The sequence below is a fragment of the Alosa pseudoharengus genome, unplaced genomic scaffold, assembly GCF_046254945.1.
Source record: "Alosa pseudoharengus isolate Yale_2024_CS ecotype anadromous, Long Island Sound unplaced genomic scaffold, YU_APseudo_1.1 YU_APseudo_1.1_scf_20, whole genome shotgun sequence".
In the NCBI taxonomy this organism is placed as follows: domain Eukaryota; kingdom Metazoa; phylum Chordata; class Actinopteri; order Clupeiformes; family Clupeidae; genus Alosa; species Alosa pseudoharengus.
In genome coordinates this window covers 25747001-25767000 of record NW_027468664.1, presented here as the reverse complement: position 1 = coordinate 25767000, position 20000 = coordinate 25747001, and the positions used below count along the sequence as shown (strand labels likewise).

General features: G+C 43.7%; 2 protein-coding genes across 8 annotated transcripts in view; one reads left to right on the top strand and one right to left on the bottom strand.

The window, feature by feature from the left end:
* Window positions 1-4391: 4391 nt before the first annotated feature.
* Window positions 4392-10470, bottom strand: klhl42 (kelch-like family, member 42). The gene is made up of 4 exons (XM_076296954.1): window positions 9523-10470; window positions 9232-9425; window positions 8828-9015; window positions 4392-6053 (listed from the first exon to the last, which is right to left on the bottom strand). Exons 1-4 carry the CDS (start codon window positions 10287-10289, stop codon window positions 5793-5795), a joined length of 1410 nt encoding a protein of 469 aa, XP_076153069.1. The 5' UTR covers window positions 10290-10470; the 3' UTR covers window positions 4392-5792.
* A 1319-nt stretch (window positions 10471-11789) lies between these two features.
* Window positions 11790-20000, top strand: part of upf2 (UPF2 regulator of nonsense mediated mRNA decay) — a 39403-nt gene continuing 31192 nt past the window's right edge. For 6 of the 7 annotated variants that reach the window (XM_076296953.1, XM_076296951.1, XM_076296950.1 and 3 more), the window contains exons 1-4: window positions 11790-11883; window positions 12889-13257; window positions 16545-17324; window positions 17734-17894. In XM_076296953.1, coding sequence (XP_076153068.1) covers window positions 12890-13257; window positions 16545-17324; window positions 17734-17894 — 1309 coding nt within the window. In that variant the 5' untranslated portion in view covers window positions 11790-11883; window position 12889. Of the gene's footprint in view, window positions 11884-12610; window positions 12727-12888; window positions 13258-16544; window positions 17325-17733; window positions 17895-20000 lie in introns of those variants that run through there. The other variant, XM_076296949.1, reaches the window with a different exon arrangement.

Sequence of the window (20000 nt, the reverse complement as noted above, 5' to 3'; positions counted from 1 at the left end):
CTGCATGAGTTCCACTGGGCACCAATCTAAAGCCAGTGCAAAGCTCTGCATGAGTTCCACTGGGCAGAACGAGCATCACCAATCTTAAGCCAGCGCAAAGCTCTGCATGAGTTTCACTGAGCAGAAAGAAAGTAAAACAAAAACAAGGTTCAAACAGATATATACATACATACATATGAATTTGTTTACCATTATGTGTTTAGTTCTCTATCTATGTGTGTCTATGGTTAGATGTCTGTAGATGGCTAGATGTGTGTTAGAGATGTGTGACTCTCTTTTCCATGACATGTCATAACTGTGGTGACAGAATTCACTGACATGCGCACGTCACAGTTATGCCAGTGTCACACTTATTATGACACATGGTTCAAGGAACATGGTGCGGTAATAACACAGAACCAAGGGTGCTACTTCAAGTTCTAATGCCCTGACACAGCCCAATTCATGTCCATGCCAATGCCAGTCTATGTGCCCCGCTCTGATTCACAGCAGGAGATGAATCATGACTCTGGCAACACACAAATTGGTAATTACTGTGAATGTGTGAGTGAATAGCATCTAACCTATTGAGTGATGGCTCTTGAGCTGTAGCTGGCAGGCATCAATGCAACCTCGTTTGGCGCTTCAGAGCTCTTCTTGTGTGGAGGGCCACTGGGATCAAGATTGTCTCGGATCCAAGACATCCAATGATTCTGGAACAGGTCTGGCCGTGATATGGAGTGGGTTGGTCAGAACCGCACCGGAGCTTAAACAGATCTGGGACAGAGAGAAAGAGACAGAGAGACAGAGAGAGAAAGAGAGAGAGAGAGAGAGTCTGTCTGGAATTGATCAGCTCACCAACTGCCTTCATTGATTTCCTTTCGCTCTCTCATTGCATGTCAACACGAATAAAAAGGAAACTGCCCTGAATGGGCCTATAGCCAATCAAGGACATTGATTCCCTCAGCATGGCCAGAAATAGCTTAATAGACCCGGTGATTTAACAGGCTACCAGAGGCAACTGCACCACACACAGCTTTCTGTCATGCCATTTCCTTTTCTGAGATGGAGTGGGATGGTGGCCTTGTCGTGTGTTTGGATTGAAAGAGTGGCATATTGTGTGTCAGCCCAAAGAGAGGACTGAGGGGAAAATGGAGATTTGTAAAATGGAGGAATGGTGCCTCCCAGTGGCTACTGGAGGCATTTAGAAGATTATTAAATAACCAGAAATGCTGGAACTCTGTTGTTTTTGCCCCTCTCATAATATATGATAAGGTAACATTATAATGTGATGGACAAGTCATTAATATTTTTTATTTTTGACATGATTGTGTATTTTATGTTGATATACTTTGCTTTGATTGTGTATAATTAAGTGCACTGGCACAAAGGAGGAATATTACCCTTCCAATTTAAGAATTCCATTCCATCACGTGTTGTCTGCATGTACAATATTTAACGGGACAGTTAATCAGTCAGCAAAAGGTTTAATCATCAGGTCAAGAGTTCAGACCAAGTTCAATTGTCTTGACATGCGGGTCAAACATTGTGATTGGCTCATTGTTGATTGCTTGGAAAATTGCGTCATGAGAGAGATGCATGCATCTGGAAGACGGTACTTTTTGCAAAAGACGGTGACACAGAACAAGCTTGGATGCTCCGTCAATGCTACGTTATCAAAGGCATTGTGCACTCGTGATTCAGAGATACATCACGACGGTTTGGATATATTCCACGGACTATTCTTGGATCTATGAGCACGAACTGTCACTGATGTGCTTGCTCACGCACCTGGACTATCATGGAGGTTGTCACACCAGTGGTCAGCCGTTTTGGACACTCCCACAGGCACCGATGTGCGCTGTGCACCAAAGAGAGTCAGACTGTAAAGGACAGTAAGATGCTTGACCTGTATTGATATTCTACTATGCTACTTTGAATGTAATTTTGATTTGGGGGGGGGGGGATTGATATGGAAAACTTTTTGTTTGGTACCTAGGCCTAGGTGAAGTTTGTGATGTGTTGATGTTTACTTGTATGTCACATTCATTTAATAATTAGAAGGATAAATAACAGTAACTGCTGGTTGGGTTGTTCATTACTAAGTCAACACGTAACAATAATATAATAAATTCAACACTTTTCTTCTTTTTCGTGCTTTCCATTGTTCAGTTGCTTTCCTCATGAAAATAAACTGATGTTAGAGTCTCACACATTAACATCTTTATGAGAGGAGTGGTTTATTTCCATGCAGAATAAAATCCGCAAGGTGTTCACAGTGGAACTCTTAGTCTCAACCCCATAGATCACATTGTTAATAAAATGCGTTTTAGGTGATTTGATCACAAGTGCAGCCACCAGGTTAGAAGGTTTGGTTGGACTACTGCTGAGGTCATAATGAAGAAAGTTCTAAACAAGCGACAGAACCCAAATACAATGGAATGTTCTCTGTATATGGAAGAACCCTTACTGACCTGTCACCGTGGAGACAAGCTAAACAGGAGGTAACATGTTTGTATGAATTCAAAACATTTAAATCATTCTGAATAAAACATGGAGGAGATTTCATCTTGGAGAGAGAGCTATCAAATGAAGTTCATCTTCTACCTGGCAGATGACCTCTCCTCTACAATAAATCCACCAGGTAACTATGTTAAGTTAAGCAGTACAATATCCTGTATCTTAAAAATGAAATACAGAAAATGTGTATGGATAACTAAAACATATGTAACCTTGTGATATTGAGAAATGCTAGAAATATGTGGTTGTAACACAAGAACACTGTTTTGTAACACTGTGTTTGTTTAAATATTCTATACAGAGAATGCCACCATGGCCTCTCCCCACTCAAAGACCTATACAGTGGCCGTCCGCCTGTCCAACACAGAGGAGACACCCCTGACCAAGCATAACCTGCAGGTGCTGTCGATGAGCATCCCTGACCTGCACCAGCGCATCACGGGCAGCCCCCAGCCCTTCACCTTCCATAAGGCCTACCTGCAGTGGGACGCCGTGCCCAGGACGTGCCCTGGACCCCAAACCTCCACGCCACCCAAATCATCCAGTCCAACCCACTGCACCATCCCGTCCAAGTCATCCACCCCTGTCCAGTGCATCATTCCGCCCAAGGCCCTGAGGCGCAGCCTGGGAAAGCCAGACATCACCACCCATGCCACGCCAAACAAGGAAGACCAGCCTTCCTGTTCCGTACAGGAAAATGAAACCACGGCTCCCGACTGGCTGAAATGCGACGGGTCATTCATACCGGGCCTCAGCAACAAGGAGTGGACGACGGTGAGCTTCCAGAACGAGGAGTTTGTACGCTGCATATCGCCGGTGGCGTACACGGACGACGCGAGAGACGTCGCCGGCAGGTGCAACATCGCTGACTACACCGAGTACGGCCAGCTGGTGTTCTCCGTAGACGTGGACTTCCTCCAGAGGTGGAGCGCCGAGGCGGGAGGCGAAGAACTGACCGGTCCCACCGCCGCTGCAGCGGTCTCCGACGAGAGGATGAAACAGCCACAGACGCCTTCGAGCAGGAGGAAAACTCCCAGGAGCAAGAAACGGCACAGCGCCACCACACGGCGGTCATCAGGGGCCAGTCACGGCACGGCATCCAGAAGCCCCATCAGGATCTAAAGTGTACCGCTCAGAGAACTGAGAAAAAAACATCTAAAAAACAGCATCTGTTCTGTTGCCATTTTTAAGGAAACATTTAGAAGAGGGTACTATGAAACTCCTGTTTATAGATATTTGTAAATGTCTTCAAAATTACTAAAAATACAGTATATACAGACAGTATTCTCTGCAGTACAGTATGTAGAGGTATTGTCTTCGAAATGACTAAAGGACATATATAATTTGCGATATGTAGAGACATAGAACAAATATGGCATGTATAACTGGGTTTTCTAATGAAACAATACAAAAGGTATTCCTGAATATTGTCATCTTTATTTTGTATGTTGTCAAGGCAACTATGGGCAGTCTCAACAAATCAAAGGAATTCATGACACAGCATACTTTCAGTCTTAGTTCATATAAAGTACTGCACATAGAAAGCTTTCACCACACTCAGGAGAAAAAAAAATCACACACACACACACACACACACACTCATTGCAAACTTCAAATGGCAGCTGAAGAAATGGCAGCTTCTCTTTCATCCTTGATTAGACTACATTTCTCTTTTCTTCATCAAACAAAACACTCTGCTGGTCCTGCTATGGTATATGGGATAACAACAACAACAATAATAATAATAATAATAATAATAATAATAATAATAATAATGGAAAAACAATTTTGGTCAGGTGCTTTTGTTTATGTACTTCATTTGTGCAAATCTTCCCGACCAGCATTCAGGCACTATACATCCGAGGTTACAAAAGGAAGGAACATGCTGTTTCTTTTGCTATATTCACAAAAACAACAACAACAATAATAATAATATTTTAAAACAATATATAGAGGTCTGTTCCCACTTCAAATATGAGTAAACAACAAACAAGGAAGTTCTTTCCTCTTTTGTAGTAAATACCCTCCAAACGTAAAACGGAAAGGATTCAAGGCAAAACATGTTTAGTGTTTCAGTCGCCGCCACGTATTCAAGGCAAAACATTTTTAGTGTTTCGGTCGCCGACGCGTATTCAAGCATTGAGTTAGTGCTGTAAGACTCCTTTCTATCCATATTTTCATTTCAATCCATACCACTGAACTAGCAGCGGCCATCACCAAGACACTTTCCCCACAATATTTCTTCTTCTCTATTTTATATAACACAATACACAATCACAGGCACTGTATGTAAGTATATAAATACATGCTGTGATGTGATTTATTTTATTTTTTGATTGAATGCAGGTCAAGTCATGTCATAAACAAATGCCCCCTATCGCCTCTCTCTGCAGCATCTGTGTGTACTTCACGTCCTGCCCCCTTGTGGTCACTTGTGCCATTACTGGTTTTTAATGCAGTTGTTTTCATTCACTTCAGGATTATACTTACGCACACATATTGAGAGCAGAGTTTCATACTCAGAGCTGTTCTTTTTCAACATGACAGCGCTGCTGTTGTGTATGCTGTTCAGGATTATAGCACTGCACACAACTACATGAATGTTTCATACTCAAAAAGCTGTTACTTTTAAACAGGATGGCTCTCTGTGTTGTGTGCTGTTGCTCAGGAGTGTAGTTATGCACACAACATTTGTGTTTCATACTCAAGCTGTTTAAACATGGCCGCTCCACTGCAGAGTGCTGTTAGGAGTGTTGCAATTCACACATTTGTGTTTCATACTCAAAAGCTGTTACTTTTAAACATGGGCGCTCCACTGCAGAGTGCTGTTAGGAGTGTTGCAATGCACACATTTGTGTTTCATACTCAAAAGCTGTTACTTTTAGACATGGCAGCTCCACTGCTGTGCTGACTGTTGAGCTTTGTAATATATAATGCACACAGCACATAGCTGTTACGTTTAACTGGACAGAGGCCCTGTGCTGTGCTGTGTGTGTGTGTGTGTGTGTGTGTGTGTGTGTGTGTGTGTGTATGTATGCGTATGTTCGTGTGTGCGTGTGTGTGTGTGTGTGAGTGTTGTTGGTCAGTCATGACTACAAGCTGCTTCCTGATACAGCGCCTATAGGCCATTCCAAATGTGGACACGCCATCTGGTCCCTGCACGAGCAAACAGGGCCGCACGAACCCCCGCAACAAGCTGCAACACCCTGACCTCTGACCCCTGACCTCTTGACCTCTCGACCCCCTAGGGTCTGTGCAAAACCTGTCTCCCGGGTTGAAGCAGGTGCGGAGTCTCACAGCACGCTGGGTAGGTAGAGGGAGCAGATCAGCATGTTCTGGCCGAGGGCTGGAAAGCGCCGGAAGGCCTCCCAGGCGTCGGAGAAGACGTTGTACTTGAGGAAGACGCGGTGCTCCAGGCTGGTGGGCAGGCTCACGTCGCGGCTCATGATGTAGATGCCGTCGTTGTGCAGCGTGCACGTCAGGTTCAGGCCCGACTTGGACGTGTTCTCCTTCAGCTGCAGCCACTCGCCCGTGGTCACGTTGTACGACTGCACCTGGGGGATGGACAAACATGCACGCACACAGACACACACACACACACACGTCAGACGGACAGACAGATAGACAGCTAGTCAGCGAGTCAGACATGGAGGCGTGGGAACAAAGTACACTAGTCACACAGGGAGAACTCTGAGGCACTTTAGGTGGCTAGCTCCAGCACCTGCTGCGGAGGGCCTTTAACTCCAGCCCCATAAATCTCTGTAGGCAGTGAGGCTTAAGAAGTGAAGGGCCAGGGCCAGTGTGAAATATTTAGTGCCGCAGTCTAAAACTGATCACTGTGGGTACAAGGCCCATAGTGGCGATGGACAAATAATATCTGTCACACTAGCGTTATGCCCTGCATGTGTTACTTTACCAGGGCTTAACGCAAAAGAAAGATTATGTGACGTTTATGTGAAAATGAAAGATTATGTGAAGTTATCATCCATTATATATAATTAGTTATTTTCAAATCTTAAGTGACCTAGCCCACATGTCAATTCAGGCACGGTGCCTGAGAATATTCAGCCTGGCTTCACATTACAACGCTTCCCTTGTATTGAAGCTGAGTTGGAGAATAATGGCCTCCTTACACCAAACAACTTTGACAAGATTTGGGAAAGATTCTTGAAAGATTGTGATTTTGAGTAAAGCTTGAATGGGGGGCATTAGTTAAAAGACTACAATCTTTCAAGAATCTTTCCCAAATCTTGTCAAAGTTGTTTGGTGTAAGGTGGCCTACCGGCTGATGGATGAGTCCTTGGCAAGCTGCAGCTGGGAGGGAGGGCATTCAGTGCTGTGCCTGCTACATCTAGTTACATTGGTTCTGTCACTCGACTTTGTCCTGAAGCTGGCTTAGTGTTGCACCACAGTAGCACCTAATTACACAACATTAATAATATTTTAACAACAATATATAGAAGTCTGTTCCCACTTCAAATATGAGTAAACAACAAACAAGGAAGTTCTCTCTTCTTTTGTAGTAAATACCCTCCAAACATAAAATGGAAAGGATTCAAGGCAAAAATTTTTTAGTGTTTCGGTCACCGTCTATTACTCTGGTGCTAATGACAGGCAGCCGGATTCTTTCTAAAGGAACACACCAACTTTTTGGGAAATTAGCGTATCTGCTGTCCCTTTTTAACCTGACTCTTGCCAGATGAATTTCGTTCCGCCTAGCTCCGCCTAGCTCCACTCACATCCATCTGGGATCGTTTCCGTTGAGAGTGATTTCGGCACGAGATTGTATGGTAGAGCCAATCAGGACGCAGGGCGGGAGTTTCATAGATGTGACTTAGCGTAGAAGCGACTGTGAGACTGTTCTCAGCGTCACAGGTTGGCTTCGATGTGAGTGGTTGAAGTAGCACGTCAATAGATGATGGACAAGTGGCTTATCCAATCTTATGCAAGGATTTTTCAATAAGGCCCAGCCTTCTGAAGCACCACTCCAATGGATCGATCCCAGATGGATGAGTGGAGCTAGGCGGAACGAAATTCATCTGGCGAGAGTCAGGTTAGTCCCTTTTAGCTATAGGCTAGTTATTGGATAACTGGTCCAGTGAATTATGATAAGCTAGGCTAGCAGTGTCAGACTGGGTTATTAGATAACTGGTCCAGTGAATTATGCTAAACTAGGCTACCGGTGTCAGACTGGGTTATTGGATAACTGGTCCAGTGATTTATGTTAAGCTAGGCTATGCTAACAGTGTCAGACTGGGTTATTGGATAACTGGTCCAGTGAATTATGCTAAGCTAGGCTAGCAGTGTCAGACTGGGTTATTGAATAACTGGTCCAGTGAATTATGCTAAGCTAGGCTAGCAGTGTCAGACTGGGTTATTGGATAACTGGTCCAGTGAATTATGCTAAGCTAGGCTAGCAGTGTCAGACTGGGTTATTGCACAGAGAGGAGAAGGGCATGTGGATCATTCCATGTCAAACCCGATAAGGTTGTTGCGGCACCGTCTCAGATATTGTTCCAACCTTGTCTATATCAAGAACAGGTCCCAAAACCAAGGCCTGTAAACCATTTCTGTTCAAATCCTATGTCTTCATATTATTTTCAGCCCTTGAAATCACTTCCGTTTTACAGCCTGAAAATCACATTATCTGGGAAGCATTATCACAAATAACGCAAAAAGAGTGACATTAAGGGTAGTATAAACTTGATTTTGTATGCATTTGGTATCAATCATTATTTTTTCTTTACATACAATATTTTATTAATGTTGTACCAATATGTTAGTTCTCCACAATGGACTTGAAGGAAGAGGTTGTGTTTTTCGGTCATTTTCATACTATTAAAATGGGGGGGGGAAATGGTGGCCAATATCAATGGGAATGGGAACAGTAATCAAGAACACAGTCCAGCACAGGAACACTGTTCAAAAAGTGGCCTTACAGATGAGACTGATAGATAAAAAACAGTCAAAGCAATGACTTAGTAAACCTACTATTAATAGCAGTAGGAGTACTCCTACTACTACTGTCATCTCATTGTTTACATTATTGATATCAAAAAGTACAAAACAGCACTCCTCTTAAGGTTGTCACTTGAAGTGACTTCTCTGTATAGTTAGGTGCATAGTACAGGGAAAGAGAGCATACATTATACATCACTATAAAGTATCTATCTATCTATCTATCTACCTATCTCTATCTATCTATCTACTTTTCTTTAAATCAACATAGATCTGTAAAACAGATCAAAATAACATGGCCACCATGTGCTCCGCTGCACTGGCCCTCACTGTCAGCACAGACACACACACACACACACACGTCCCTCACCGTGAGCACGTCCTCTGTCTGGTTGGGCCTCCTCCGCCAGGTCTCCAGCTCGTGGGTGTAGCCCCCCACCAGGTAGATGGTGTCCTCCACCGACAGCATCTGCTGCTTACGCACGTGCACCGAACAGGTGTCCATCACACTCCAGGTGTCAGAGGTCGGACAGTAGCGCAGCACGCTTGTGTTCCGGTCTGTCGGCAAAACAAGAGACAGACAGACGCTTACTGTGAGAGAACTGTGGAGACGCACTGACTGACATATGAGGGTGCCTATCTTTTGATGAAAACATATGATGTCTATCTTTTGATGAAAACGTATGATGTTGCCTATCTTTTGACTGACAGTATAGCCTAAAGCCCATTTGTGAGTTATTTCAGTGGCACAGAGTGTAGTGTAAGGATGCAGACCTCTGGCAGTGTAGCCGCCCATGACATAGATCATTCCCTGGCATTCACAGGCTGAGAACTCGGCCAAGGGCTCGGGCAGCGAGGACACACACGTCCACCAATCCTGGTCTGGGCTGTAACACTCCACAGTGCCCAAACACTGACCCCCAACTGCATACAGTTTGCCTCTGACGGATAGGAGCTTGAAGTTTGACCTGACAAAGTACATAAATACAGAAAGATGTCAAGTACTACTTAGGCAGGCAAAACCAAGTGTTGGTTTTAAGGGACACTTGGATGTGTCAAGCAAACCTTTTCTGGTTCAGGGGTGTCACGTGAGTCCACTCGTTCCTGCAGGGGTTGTAGCAGTGCGCTGCGGAGATCTCCTGACTTGTCACCCTGTATCCACCGACGATGAATAAATAGTTGTCCAAAACAGCAGAGCCGTATCCTCTGACGTTTACCATATCATGTGGCAAGTTGTTGGAGAGCGGCTTCCAGCGCTGTTCTACCTCTCCATAACGTAACATGGACCACGGCTCGTCCTGGTCTGTCATAGCCATACAAGTACCAATAAAATCTCCGATGGCGACCAGAGTAGCCGTACCCTTCATGCGCATTTCCTTGACTTGGTCTCGCAGTGGAGTTGCCAAATCTTTAAACTCGGGTCGCCGGAGCATCGGATGGTAGTACCAACTCATATATTTAAGGCATGCATTTCGCAAATCATATGTCCCGTAAACTTCGGAGAGATTGTACAACTCCACGCAGTTATCCTGTCGGATTTCCGACAGCAGCAGTTTCAAGATTGAGCTCACTTGCAAAAAAGAAGCTGTTTCAATTAAGTCTTCGAGTGTCTCGTTAACCACTTTGACTTTGGAAGTGTTGATAAATTCCAGGACCAGTTCCAGACCTGGGACACTCAGTCCCTGTAGCTCAACGGAATCCTCACCTGACTCGCGCATCCCCGAACTGTACAGTGCACGAAAGTAATCACTTTTTTCAATAAGCTTAGTTTTACTGACGTTATACGTCTTGTCGTCCATAATAATAGCGATGATTTGCTCTGGTGACGACATGGTGACAGTTGTCCTGCTTCCTCCTCCACTGTTCTTCTGGCTGTTAAGAATCTCTTGTTTACATTTTGGATCTGCAACTTCAAATGCCTTTTCCCACAAGGCCTAGAATGCTATATATGGTAATGCTCAGCCCATAGATCCCCAGATGGATATGACCTTTCCGACTTCCATGTAGATATTCTTAGCGGTATATAAGAAGGAAACGAGCTTTGAGGCTAAATATAGACACTAAATTTTACATTTTTCCAGAATTAGTTGATCAGATAATTAGCTTGACGGCTAGCTCGCAAGTCCCTCATTCCATGTACAACCGTGCTGTTTTCGTCACTTCCTGCATGCGCTGGCTGTTGGAGAATCATAATAAACATTGTTGTGGACTGTCAGACTGACACATAATGGGACAATAGCGAAAGAGAAAGTGTTTTTATATCAAAAACAACGTTACGCTGACTCACACGACTCTACAGTTAACATTGGCAGACAAGATCATTTTTGACTACTAGGCTACTGTAGGTAGGCTACGACTGTTGCCATGAGAACGCGTGGTGGTGGACATTTTTCTCTTTTCTGGCTTGTCCTTGAGAAATGTCGTATTAAACTTACTTAGAGTCTGAAATACAAACAAACCAACCAACAAATAAATGTCTAATAACAGTCACGCCAGTTGAGGATAATATATTCTCAATCTCAACATACAACAAAGCTAATATGTTCAAGTCACTTTAACAAAACATATGGACACTTGACATTATACTGGCCTACAGCATTTCACATTTTCTAAATTATGTAGGCTAGTCTATTTATTTATTTATTTATTCTATAGCAATTCTGTATTAACCTATTCCTTGCAGAGGAACAGAGCTGAGCAACCATCATAACAATCATATTGTATTTATATATATGCTGATTAAAGCTTGAGAGCGGAATTTTTTGATCCCGTGAGGAAAATTGCATTTGCATATTTCAACCATGATTAGCGTGCATCTATGCGCAAGCATGCGCTGCTGAAAAACCATAACGTTAAAAGCAAAAATAAAAGTTAAGAGCCGATGGTTTTAAGAGTGACAAGTGTGACATGACATGACATGCGTGTGACACAACGGATATTCACAAAAAGTTAATGTTTTACAAACCTGTGTGCCTTTTGTTTATTCAAACAAATACCACTCATGCCGTTTTGGTAAATAGCAGGATATGTTTTATGTTAGTATTCCAGTTTTCCACTCGCCCAACATAACTCACTGGAAAAACGTGAAAACTGAGCATATCAACCAGGTTCTATCGGTTCTATGTACAGTAGTCAGACTGGTTGAAAGAAACACGCCCACATGTGGATTCTCTTTATCGCCTTCTCAACTAACAGTACAATAATAATGCTTACACAATTTTGTACCAAGTGTATGATGACAACGCGAGGACAACATCCCTTAATCCCAATAACCCTTAACATTTGTATCATACAGAATAACAATGGCATTTCATTCAGGCGTTAAACTAGTCCTCAAAATTCAGGGTCCTGCTACTGCGCGATGCGCGGAAGGGAAGAACATTTTGCCTACCAAACAAACTCCATGTAGAAGCAGATAAAACCAAGGTAATCTTGTCATGTTTGCGAATTATTTGCATTACAGCGCACTTTAGACTAAAATGCTAGTAATAGTCTACAATATTGATGTTATAGAGAACCCAGAAGCACGAGAACAACAGAGTTTTTAGGTATTCTTCTGTTTGTTTATTGCATCTCCTCAGTTCAAGGCGGCCTGTGTCGACTCGTTATTTTCATCGTATGCATTTCCTACCTTAACTAATTTTACGGAATATATTGTAATATTTCAACGTTTATGTATTTTTGGTTCAACTAAGAATCATAATGTTTCTCGTGCAAACATAAAGTTATCCCCTTACTGGCAAGGTAGAGCTAACTCACTGAGCTAACTTAACGTTAGCTAGCTAGCAAGTCAGTGTTCGTTAGCATGTCAGTGAGGCTAACGATAATCATGTGGTTATTAGCTAACTTGTGTTGACAAGATGGGTTTAGTCGTTGGAAAAGTTACACTAAATGCAACAGCATTATTTACCCTACGGCGTTTAAAGTAGACAAATAAACAGACTGTATGCGACGCGCTCACATACGTAGCTACTACGTGTTAACTTAGAACTATATCGTTAGCTAAGGTTGCCTTAGCTGGAATGTTGAACATCCAACTTTCTGACTAGAATGTCTCGCGAGTCAGCAGTCATAACGACAAGACTTCGTATTTCAGCTGACAGCTGTGAGTTTGATGGCTGATAACGACTCTTGTCGTTTTAGGCAAACGTAAGATGTTATCAAAGATGTTACCACACGGGCATGACGAATTATAATTTGAATGGCTAGAACCGCCTGAGGTTGTCTCAGATATTGTTTTGAGACATAAATATAACGTTATTTACAACGGTAAGATTGACATTTTTAAAAACTAGCTAGAAAGGAAGGCTAGCATCTAGTGATCATTCAGCAGATTAGGCCTACTAAATATTACGTTTGAAGTGACGTTAACTAACGAACCTGAGGTGAAGTCCAGTACCATTAACTTACTGACTGCTAACACATTTCCAGAATGCCTGCTGAACGTAAGAAGTCCGTAAACATGGAAGACAAGGAGCCGGGGAGCAGTAACAAGGAGAAAGAAAAAGAGAGAGAGGGTGACCGACGTCCCACTTCCTCTCGGGAAAAGGCGAAAGATGAGCCCAAAGCAGGAAAGAAGGATGGAGGCAAAGCAGCAGAGGAGAAAAGGAGAAGGATTGAGGATGATAAGAGAAAGAAGGAAGAAAAGGAGCGCAAGAAGAAAGAGGAGGAGAAGCTGAAAGCTGAAGAGGAACAAAAGAAAAAGGAGGAAGAGGAGAAAAGGCAGCAGGAGGAAGAGGAGAAGAGGAAGCAGGAGGAGGAAGCCAAGAGACAGCGAGAGGAAGAGGCAGCTCTACTCAAGTAAGTGACAAACTTTCACTAAAACTCTGTCTTGCTTAATGCCCCACACACTTGTCAAAGTGCAATATTTGCAAACACTCATGCAACCCATCACATTCTTGAATGTATTAAATGTCAAACGCCATGCACATATTCTGATGCTCTGTTGGGACCACTGACTGCAGTCATTGTTCCTGATCTTGTTCAGTTGAATATGCCTGATGTAGGCAGGCAAAGGTTTTATCATTGCACTGTAATGGAAGGTACATTTCAGAAGGCAGAGGTGTAAAGCTCTCAGTGCACACGTTCACTTGAGAGGTATTGAGACACCTTGTCTTAGGATTTTGTCTGTTATTCTGGGTTGTTTTGATTGCACTGCACATGATTCGCCTCATCAAAGAGATTTTTTTTATTATTATTTGGCCAGGATGCAGTGTAGCCTGTTTAAAACCAAACTCATTCACTTACTGAATAGAGTCTGGACACTCACGATTGGGAATCCTTTCCAAGCATGTGAGGGACGTAGACAGAGCGTTATCTTTCAAATCATTGGTCCACTCCAGAGCTTTATAGATAGGGCTCTGGGGCCATATTCACAAAGAATTTTAAGGCTAAAAGTAGCTCCTAACTGGTGAATTTAGGAGCAACTCCTAAAAATAATGGGCCTGTCACTGCTAACTTTAGGACTCCTAATTTTTTTCACTAAAAGTAATTCACGAAGCATTTTAGACCTAAGAGTAGCACCTAAGTCTGGGACAGCTTAAAAGAAGTCGAGAGGACTCCTAACTCACTAAGACCTATTAGTGGCATTTTGCGTCGCGATGTTTTGAAATCCTACAGTATGAGGCTACAGGAGCTTCCAATCGCGAGGGAACAATTTTGCATTGTAGGGATGCAATAACACCCCCAACAACCAAAACTACTCATTGTCAACATGTAAATGTATTGTCTCATTGTGAATCAAATTAAAATGTTCTCCTCTTTGCAAACGTAGGCATATGGTGACAGATTAATTTAATAATGTTGCAAAGATACTGCATCAATCCGTATGTTTCATTAGGCTACTAGGCTATTTGTTTTGCCTTACTCTTTATTCATTTAGGCTAGGCCTTTTTATTCAGTTATTCATCATCTTCCGTCCTTCGCACTACTTGTGCACGCATTCTCAGACCTGTCACCTGTCACTCATCATCGTAAGGGAGGTGTTTGGAATCATTCTCGCGTTACAATCATCAGCCAATCAAGGTGGCCACATCAGTCAAGCTCGTGCATGAGTAATGACGTCATCCATAGCAATGAAGACTCACTCTTAGTTTAGGAGTTGTCATTTTTCCTTAATAAGAGTAGGTCTGTAAGGCTTTGTGAATAACTTTTAAGAGAAAACTCCTAGCTAAAATCTTTTAGTGCGATTTAGGAGTACTCCTAGTGGTAAGATAAAAGGCTTTGTGAATACGGCCCCTGATCTTTATAGATAGGGCTCTAACCAATCACATTGATCAAGGATTCCTAACGTTACTTCCTACTTCGCCTAAACTTTACAAACTGACAATAAACAGCATTGGAGGTCAGGAAATGGTGTATGTGGGCCTACCTTTGCTGTAAATAAACATACACGTTTTTCCAACTGCAATTTTTGATGTTTGCAGACATTGCTACTACCGTTTACCACAACCACTTTCGATTTAGAAACTATAGCGTCATCCCCTCTCGTCGCTGATTGTGCAGGTAATCTGCTGACCGATTGAAACGATAGTGAATTATGGTGTTCCAGACTAGTATCTCCCTGAGAGAAGATCTAGGTGGGCGTGGCCAGGCTTTATTCTGCTCTTAAGGTAACTGCTAATACACTGCACATATTTATATTTCATTTATACTACTCTAAACCACCTTCTGAAAATCAACTACTGTATACTACTGTCTACACTGCACTATATTTATTGTCCTATGCACCACCTGCCTATACTTTGTATATCACATTGCACTTTTCTGCTTTTATTGCACTTCTGGTTAGACGCAAACTGCATTTCGTTGTCTTTGTACTTGTACTCTGCACAATGACAATAAAGTTGCATATAATCTAATCTAATCTAGATATACACATTTTAAAATGTTCACATTTTAGTTGTTAAATTCCAATACCAAGAAGAGGTGGATGAGGCTACAATGCAATAGATTCACTGGTTGTTTGTGCATGTGGTGAAAATGGGGTGTGTGTTATCAGCCTCGTGTGAACAGTGAAACATATTAGGCCAATGGCATGAGAACTGAAGGATCGAGAGAGGATGTGAAATCGAAACCGTTAACAGTCAAAACAATATTAGAGCCATGAGTGTGTGAAAAGGAATTCACCCTATTTCATTATTTCAGTTAGTTGAATAGAGAGAAAAAAACCCTAAACTGATGATCTAACCCTAGTGATGAGTATTTTTTCTTTATACCACACTATGACAAGGCCTGTTATCACATTTTAATCAAGTAGTCTAGTTCAATATCGACCAGTCTGGAATAGATGCCAACAATTGATTTTGCTATGCCTACCAGCCCCCTTCCTACTTGTTTATCCGAAGTCACCCCCACCCTTCCCCCAGCATGGGCAGAGAATTACTATCAACCTTTTTTTCCCCTGTGTGGATCAATAAATAAACGAGTGGGCAAACAATTAATTTAAGGTAAAGAACTTCACATAGTTTGTGAGCAAAGAAGCAAACCTTCAGCTTGTCAAGGACATACTGTTACTGCAAGTTGCTGTCTCAAAGGCATCATTCCCTAACCTGACTCTCGCCAGATGAATTTCCTTCCGCCTAGCTCGACTCCCATCCATCTGGGATCACTTCCAATGAGAGTGATTTCGGCACCAGATTTTATGGTAGAGCCAATCAGGACGCAGGGCAGGAGTTTCATAGATGTGACGTAGCGTAGAAGCGACTGTGAGACTATTCTCAGCGTCACGGGTTGGCTTCGATGTGAGTGGTTGAAGTAGCACGTCAATAGATGACGGACAAGTGGCTTATTCAATCATATGCAAGGATTTTTTAAAAAGGCCCAGCCTTCTGAAACACCACTCCAATGGATCGATCCCAGATGGATGAGTGGAGCTAGGCGGAACGAAATTCATCTGGCGAGAGTCAGGTTAATCATTCCCCCTCTTCAAAGTTGATGGAACACACACACACACATTGCTTGTCAGTGCCCATAGTGGTCAACATTTCCATGTGGATGGTTGCTGGATATGATTTTTCTTATCCTCCTGACTGACTGTCTGTCTATCTCTGTCTGCTCTGCTCTCCGCTCTCCTTCGCCCCCTGTAGGGAGACGGAGGAGGCGCAGCAGCTGCACCAGGAGGCCTGGGAGCGCCACCAGACGCGCAAGGAGCTGCGTGCGCGCAACCAGACCGCGCCGGAATCCCGGCCCGAGGAGGCCTTCTTCGGCCGCCTGGACTCCAGCCTGAAGAAGAACACGGCGTTCGTGAAGAAGCTGCGCACGCTGACCGAGCAGCAGCGCGAGGCGCTGGCGCACGACTTCGCCGGCCTCAACCTCAGCAAGTACATCGGCGAGGCGGTCAGCTCGCTGGTGGAGGCCAAGCTCAAGCTGTCGGACGTGAGCTGCGCCGTGCGCATCTGCTCGCTCTTCCACCAGCGCTACGCCGAGTTCGCGCCCCTCTTGCTCCAGGCCTGGCGCAAGCACCTGGACGCGCGGCGCGAGGAGAAGTCGCCCAACGTCAGCAAGCTGCGCACCGACCTGCGCTTCATCGCCGAGCTGACCGCCGTGGCGCTCTTCACCGACAAGGAGGGCCTGTCGCTCATCTACGAGCAGCTCAAGGGCATCACCAGCGCCGACCGCGAGACGCACACGCACGTCTCCGTGGTCATCAGCTTCTGCAAGCACTGCGGCGACGACATCGCCGGGCTGGCGCCGCGCCGTGTCAAGGCGGCCACCGACAAGTTTGGCCTGTCGTTCCCGCCCAGCGAGATCATCACCACGGAGAAGCAGCAGCCCTTCCAGAACCTCTTGCGCGAGTACTTCACCTCGCTCACCAAGCACCTGAAGAAGGACCACCGTGAGCTGCAGAACATCGAGAGGCAGAACCGGTGAGTTTGGGCCCGGTACCGGTTCTGCAGTGGTGCTGACCTAACGTGGCTCTTATAGCTCTTGACTTGGTCTTATTTTTTGGACCTCAAATTGGTCCAATTTCTTATCTCTTTCCATTGACAAATGCCAGATCCAGTAACTAACCAAAAAGACGTTAATAAGGCTTTGTTTTGGTTTTCATATTTGTGAGTTTCATATTTGTAAGTATATCAAACATTTTTTATGCTGTTATTTTTATGCCTGTCTACACTTTTAAGCTAAATCTTAAGCTAAAGTCTAAAGCTTTCAAGATCATTTGATTGCATAATTTTTCCACCTTGTCCTTGCACCCTCTGTTTTAACCTTTTATAATCCTTTCTGTTTCTCTGCCGCTCACTTACTTATTGTTGTCCTCGTCTCTCGGTCCAGGCGGATCCTGCACTCTAAGGGGGAGTTGAGTGAGGATCGCCATAAGCAGTATGAGGAGTTCGCCACCTCCTACCAGAAGCTGCTGGCTAACACCCAGACTCTGGCTGACCTGCTGGATGAGAACATGCCCGAGCTGCCCATAGACAAGACCGTGCAGGAAGGTACTGTATACACACACACACACACACACACACACACACACACACACGCACACACACACACACACAGACTTAAGGCTGTTTTATGCTTCTGCATCAAATCAATGACGTAGCCCTGCAGAGTCCGGTGCGTTGCTGTGTACCCCATCCAAGCCCTCCATCATTGCCTGACATGCACCTCCAAAAAAGTGTAACCTCGTGTCGTGGCGACGCACACCGCAAGGACTGGGATTGGTCGACTCGCCCTGTGTGTTGATAGCCAACTGCTTCAAGCAGCCTACTGTGGAGAGTGGCAACATGCTAGATCACTGACATAAGCTGTGCAAATAAACTCCGACATATTTCGGTCACGATGACTGGGTTATCCGTTTGTAAAGTGTCTATTTGTCAGTAACGTTTTGAAATCAGCACTTTGCCATCAAGCAGTACTTTGTGGGCTGTTGTGGGAAGTTCGCTAACATAAACTCACTGGCAGACACCTCGCAAATAACCTCAGACTTAATTTCTGGTTACAATAACTAGGTTATTGGAATGTGCTGTCTATTTCTCAATAACTTCAAACAAAACTAAATCTAAGCAAGAAAAGGCCAAACAAGTAAGATTAATATTTTAGCAAGGCAGTCTATAGAGTTTGTCATTCTGACTTCGGTTTCGGTGGTGAGTGATGCAAACACAGGAGACGCAGATTTTCGCAAGGTTCATGCCGGCATCGAGGCAATGCAGTAGTCAATGCATGGAGTCGACGCAGAAGCATCAAGCAGCCTTTATCAGCACACTTACAGATATGTGCACACACACTTACCAACCAACATCATACTCAGGCATGAAAACTCCTCACCTTTCGGCGAAATTCGCCGTTTTGAATCCAGAATAGGGGACCTGCGTGGTTCGTGCAGATCCGATGAGAAAATATTTGGGGGGGGGGGTATGGGGTTACAACTGACTTTACAAATTACGCGCAGACGCGAACGCATCTTGATGCGTTGTAAGACGAGCCCAATTAAAAACTTGTCTGATCCAGCAACGATTATGTGAATGGAGCCCCTATGCATTTAGCCTATTAAACGGTGGAAGCTATTTTTTGCCGCGGATGCAACGCGAACAGAACGCTTGCGCTGGACTACAGATCTATGCGTCTGAAATGTCAGCTGGAATGTGAGCCCGGCCAGGAGAGATGCTTATTGATGTCACAGGTGGGCTAGTTGAAACTTTCAACTTTTGTAACTGTAAGAAAAATACGTTGAGATTGGTGTAGCAACGTAGCATAGGCTGTTGTTAAAGTTAGCGATATTGGACAGAAATATAGAGATAATGAGTTCATTTGATGTAGAATACGTGCAGATCGACAAAAGGTGAAGCAAATAGGCATACTTTATCAGTATAGCAAAGGCTAATGTGAATAACTAAATAGTTGAATTAAATGCTTCTAAACTGGGCTGGTGCGTTTTGTCGAACAAAAGCAGTGTTTGACATGGTAATGCTGTCTTTTAAGAAACGTTCAGTGGCCTGATCAGTAGGAATAGTCTGTGTCTACAGGGTTTAACATGTAACACAACTTTATTGGTTGGTTAAACACACTAGCACAATGCCACAATCTGTAAGTAGCCTAGGCTGCAGGTTAAAACATTTCAAACCAATTTTACAAATTAAACCCTAGTCTACCCTACCCAAGTTTATTTATTACCTGGTTTGGTCCAACAAATATTCAGACTTATCTTATTCAGACTTATTCTAATACTCTACTATGAAGTGTCTAGTAGGCCTATGAAATCTTCAGAAATGTCTGATAAAATAAAGAAAGAAAACTCATAGATTACTGAGGAGGAAAGGAGGGCCAGGCTGAAGCATGTTGCCAAACAGCGCAAGTGGGCCCCTTCACACTTAGGCCCATGCCAAAAAGAAAAAATTAAGTTTAAAAAAAAAAAAAAAAATGTTTGTTTTCTTTATAAATCTCTGGTTTTAGGCAACTTCATACTCCATGGAAGCTATGCACTATTGGCAACAATGTCACTCGCGCTTGTTTTGCTATGAAACGGCCATTTCCCTCTTCACGCGCCCTTCTCACCTTTTTCACCCCTTACCCGTTTTCATGCCTGCATACTGTCCCCT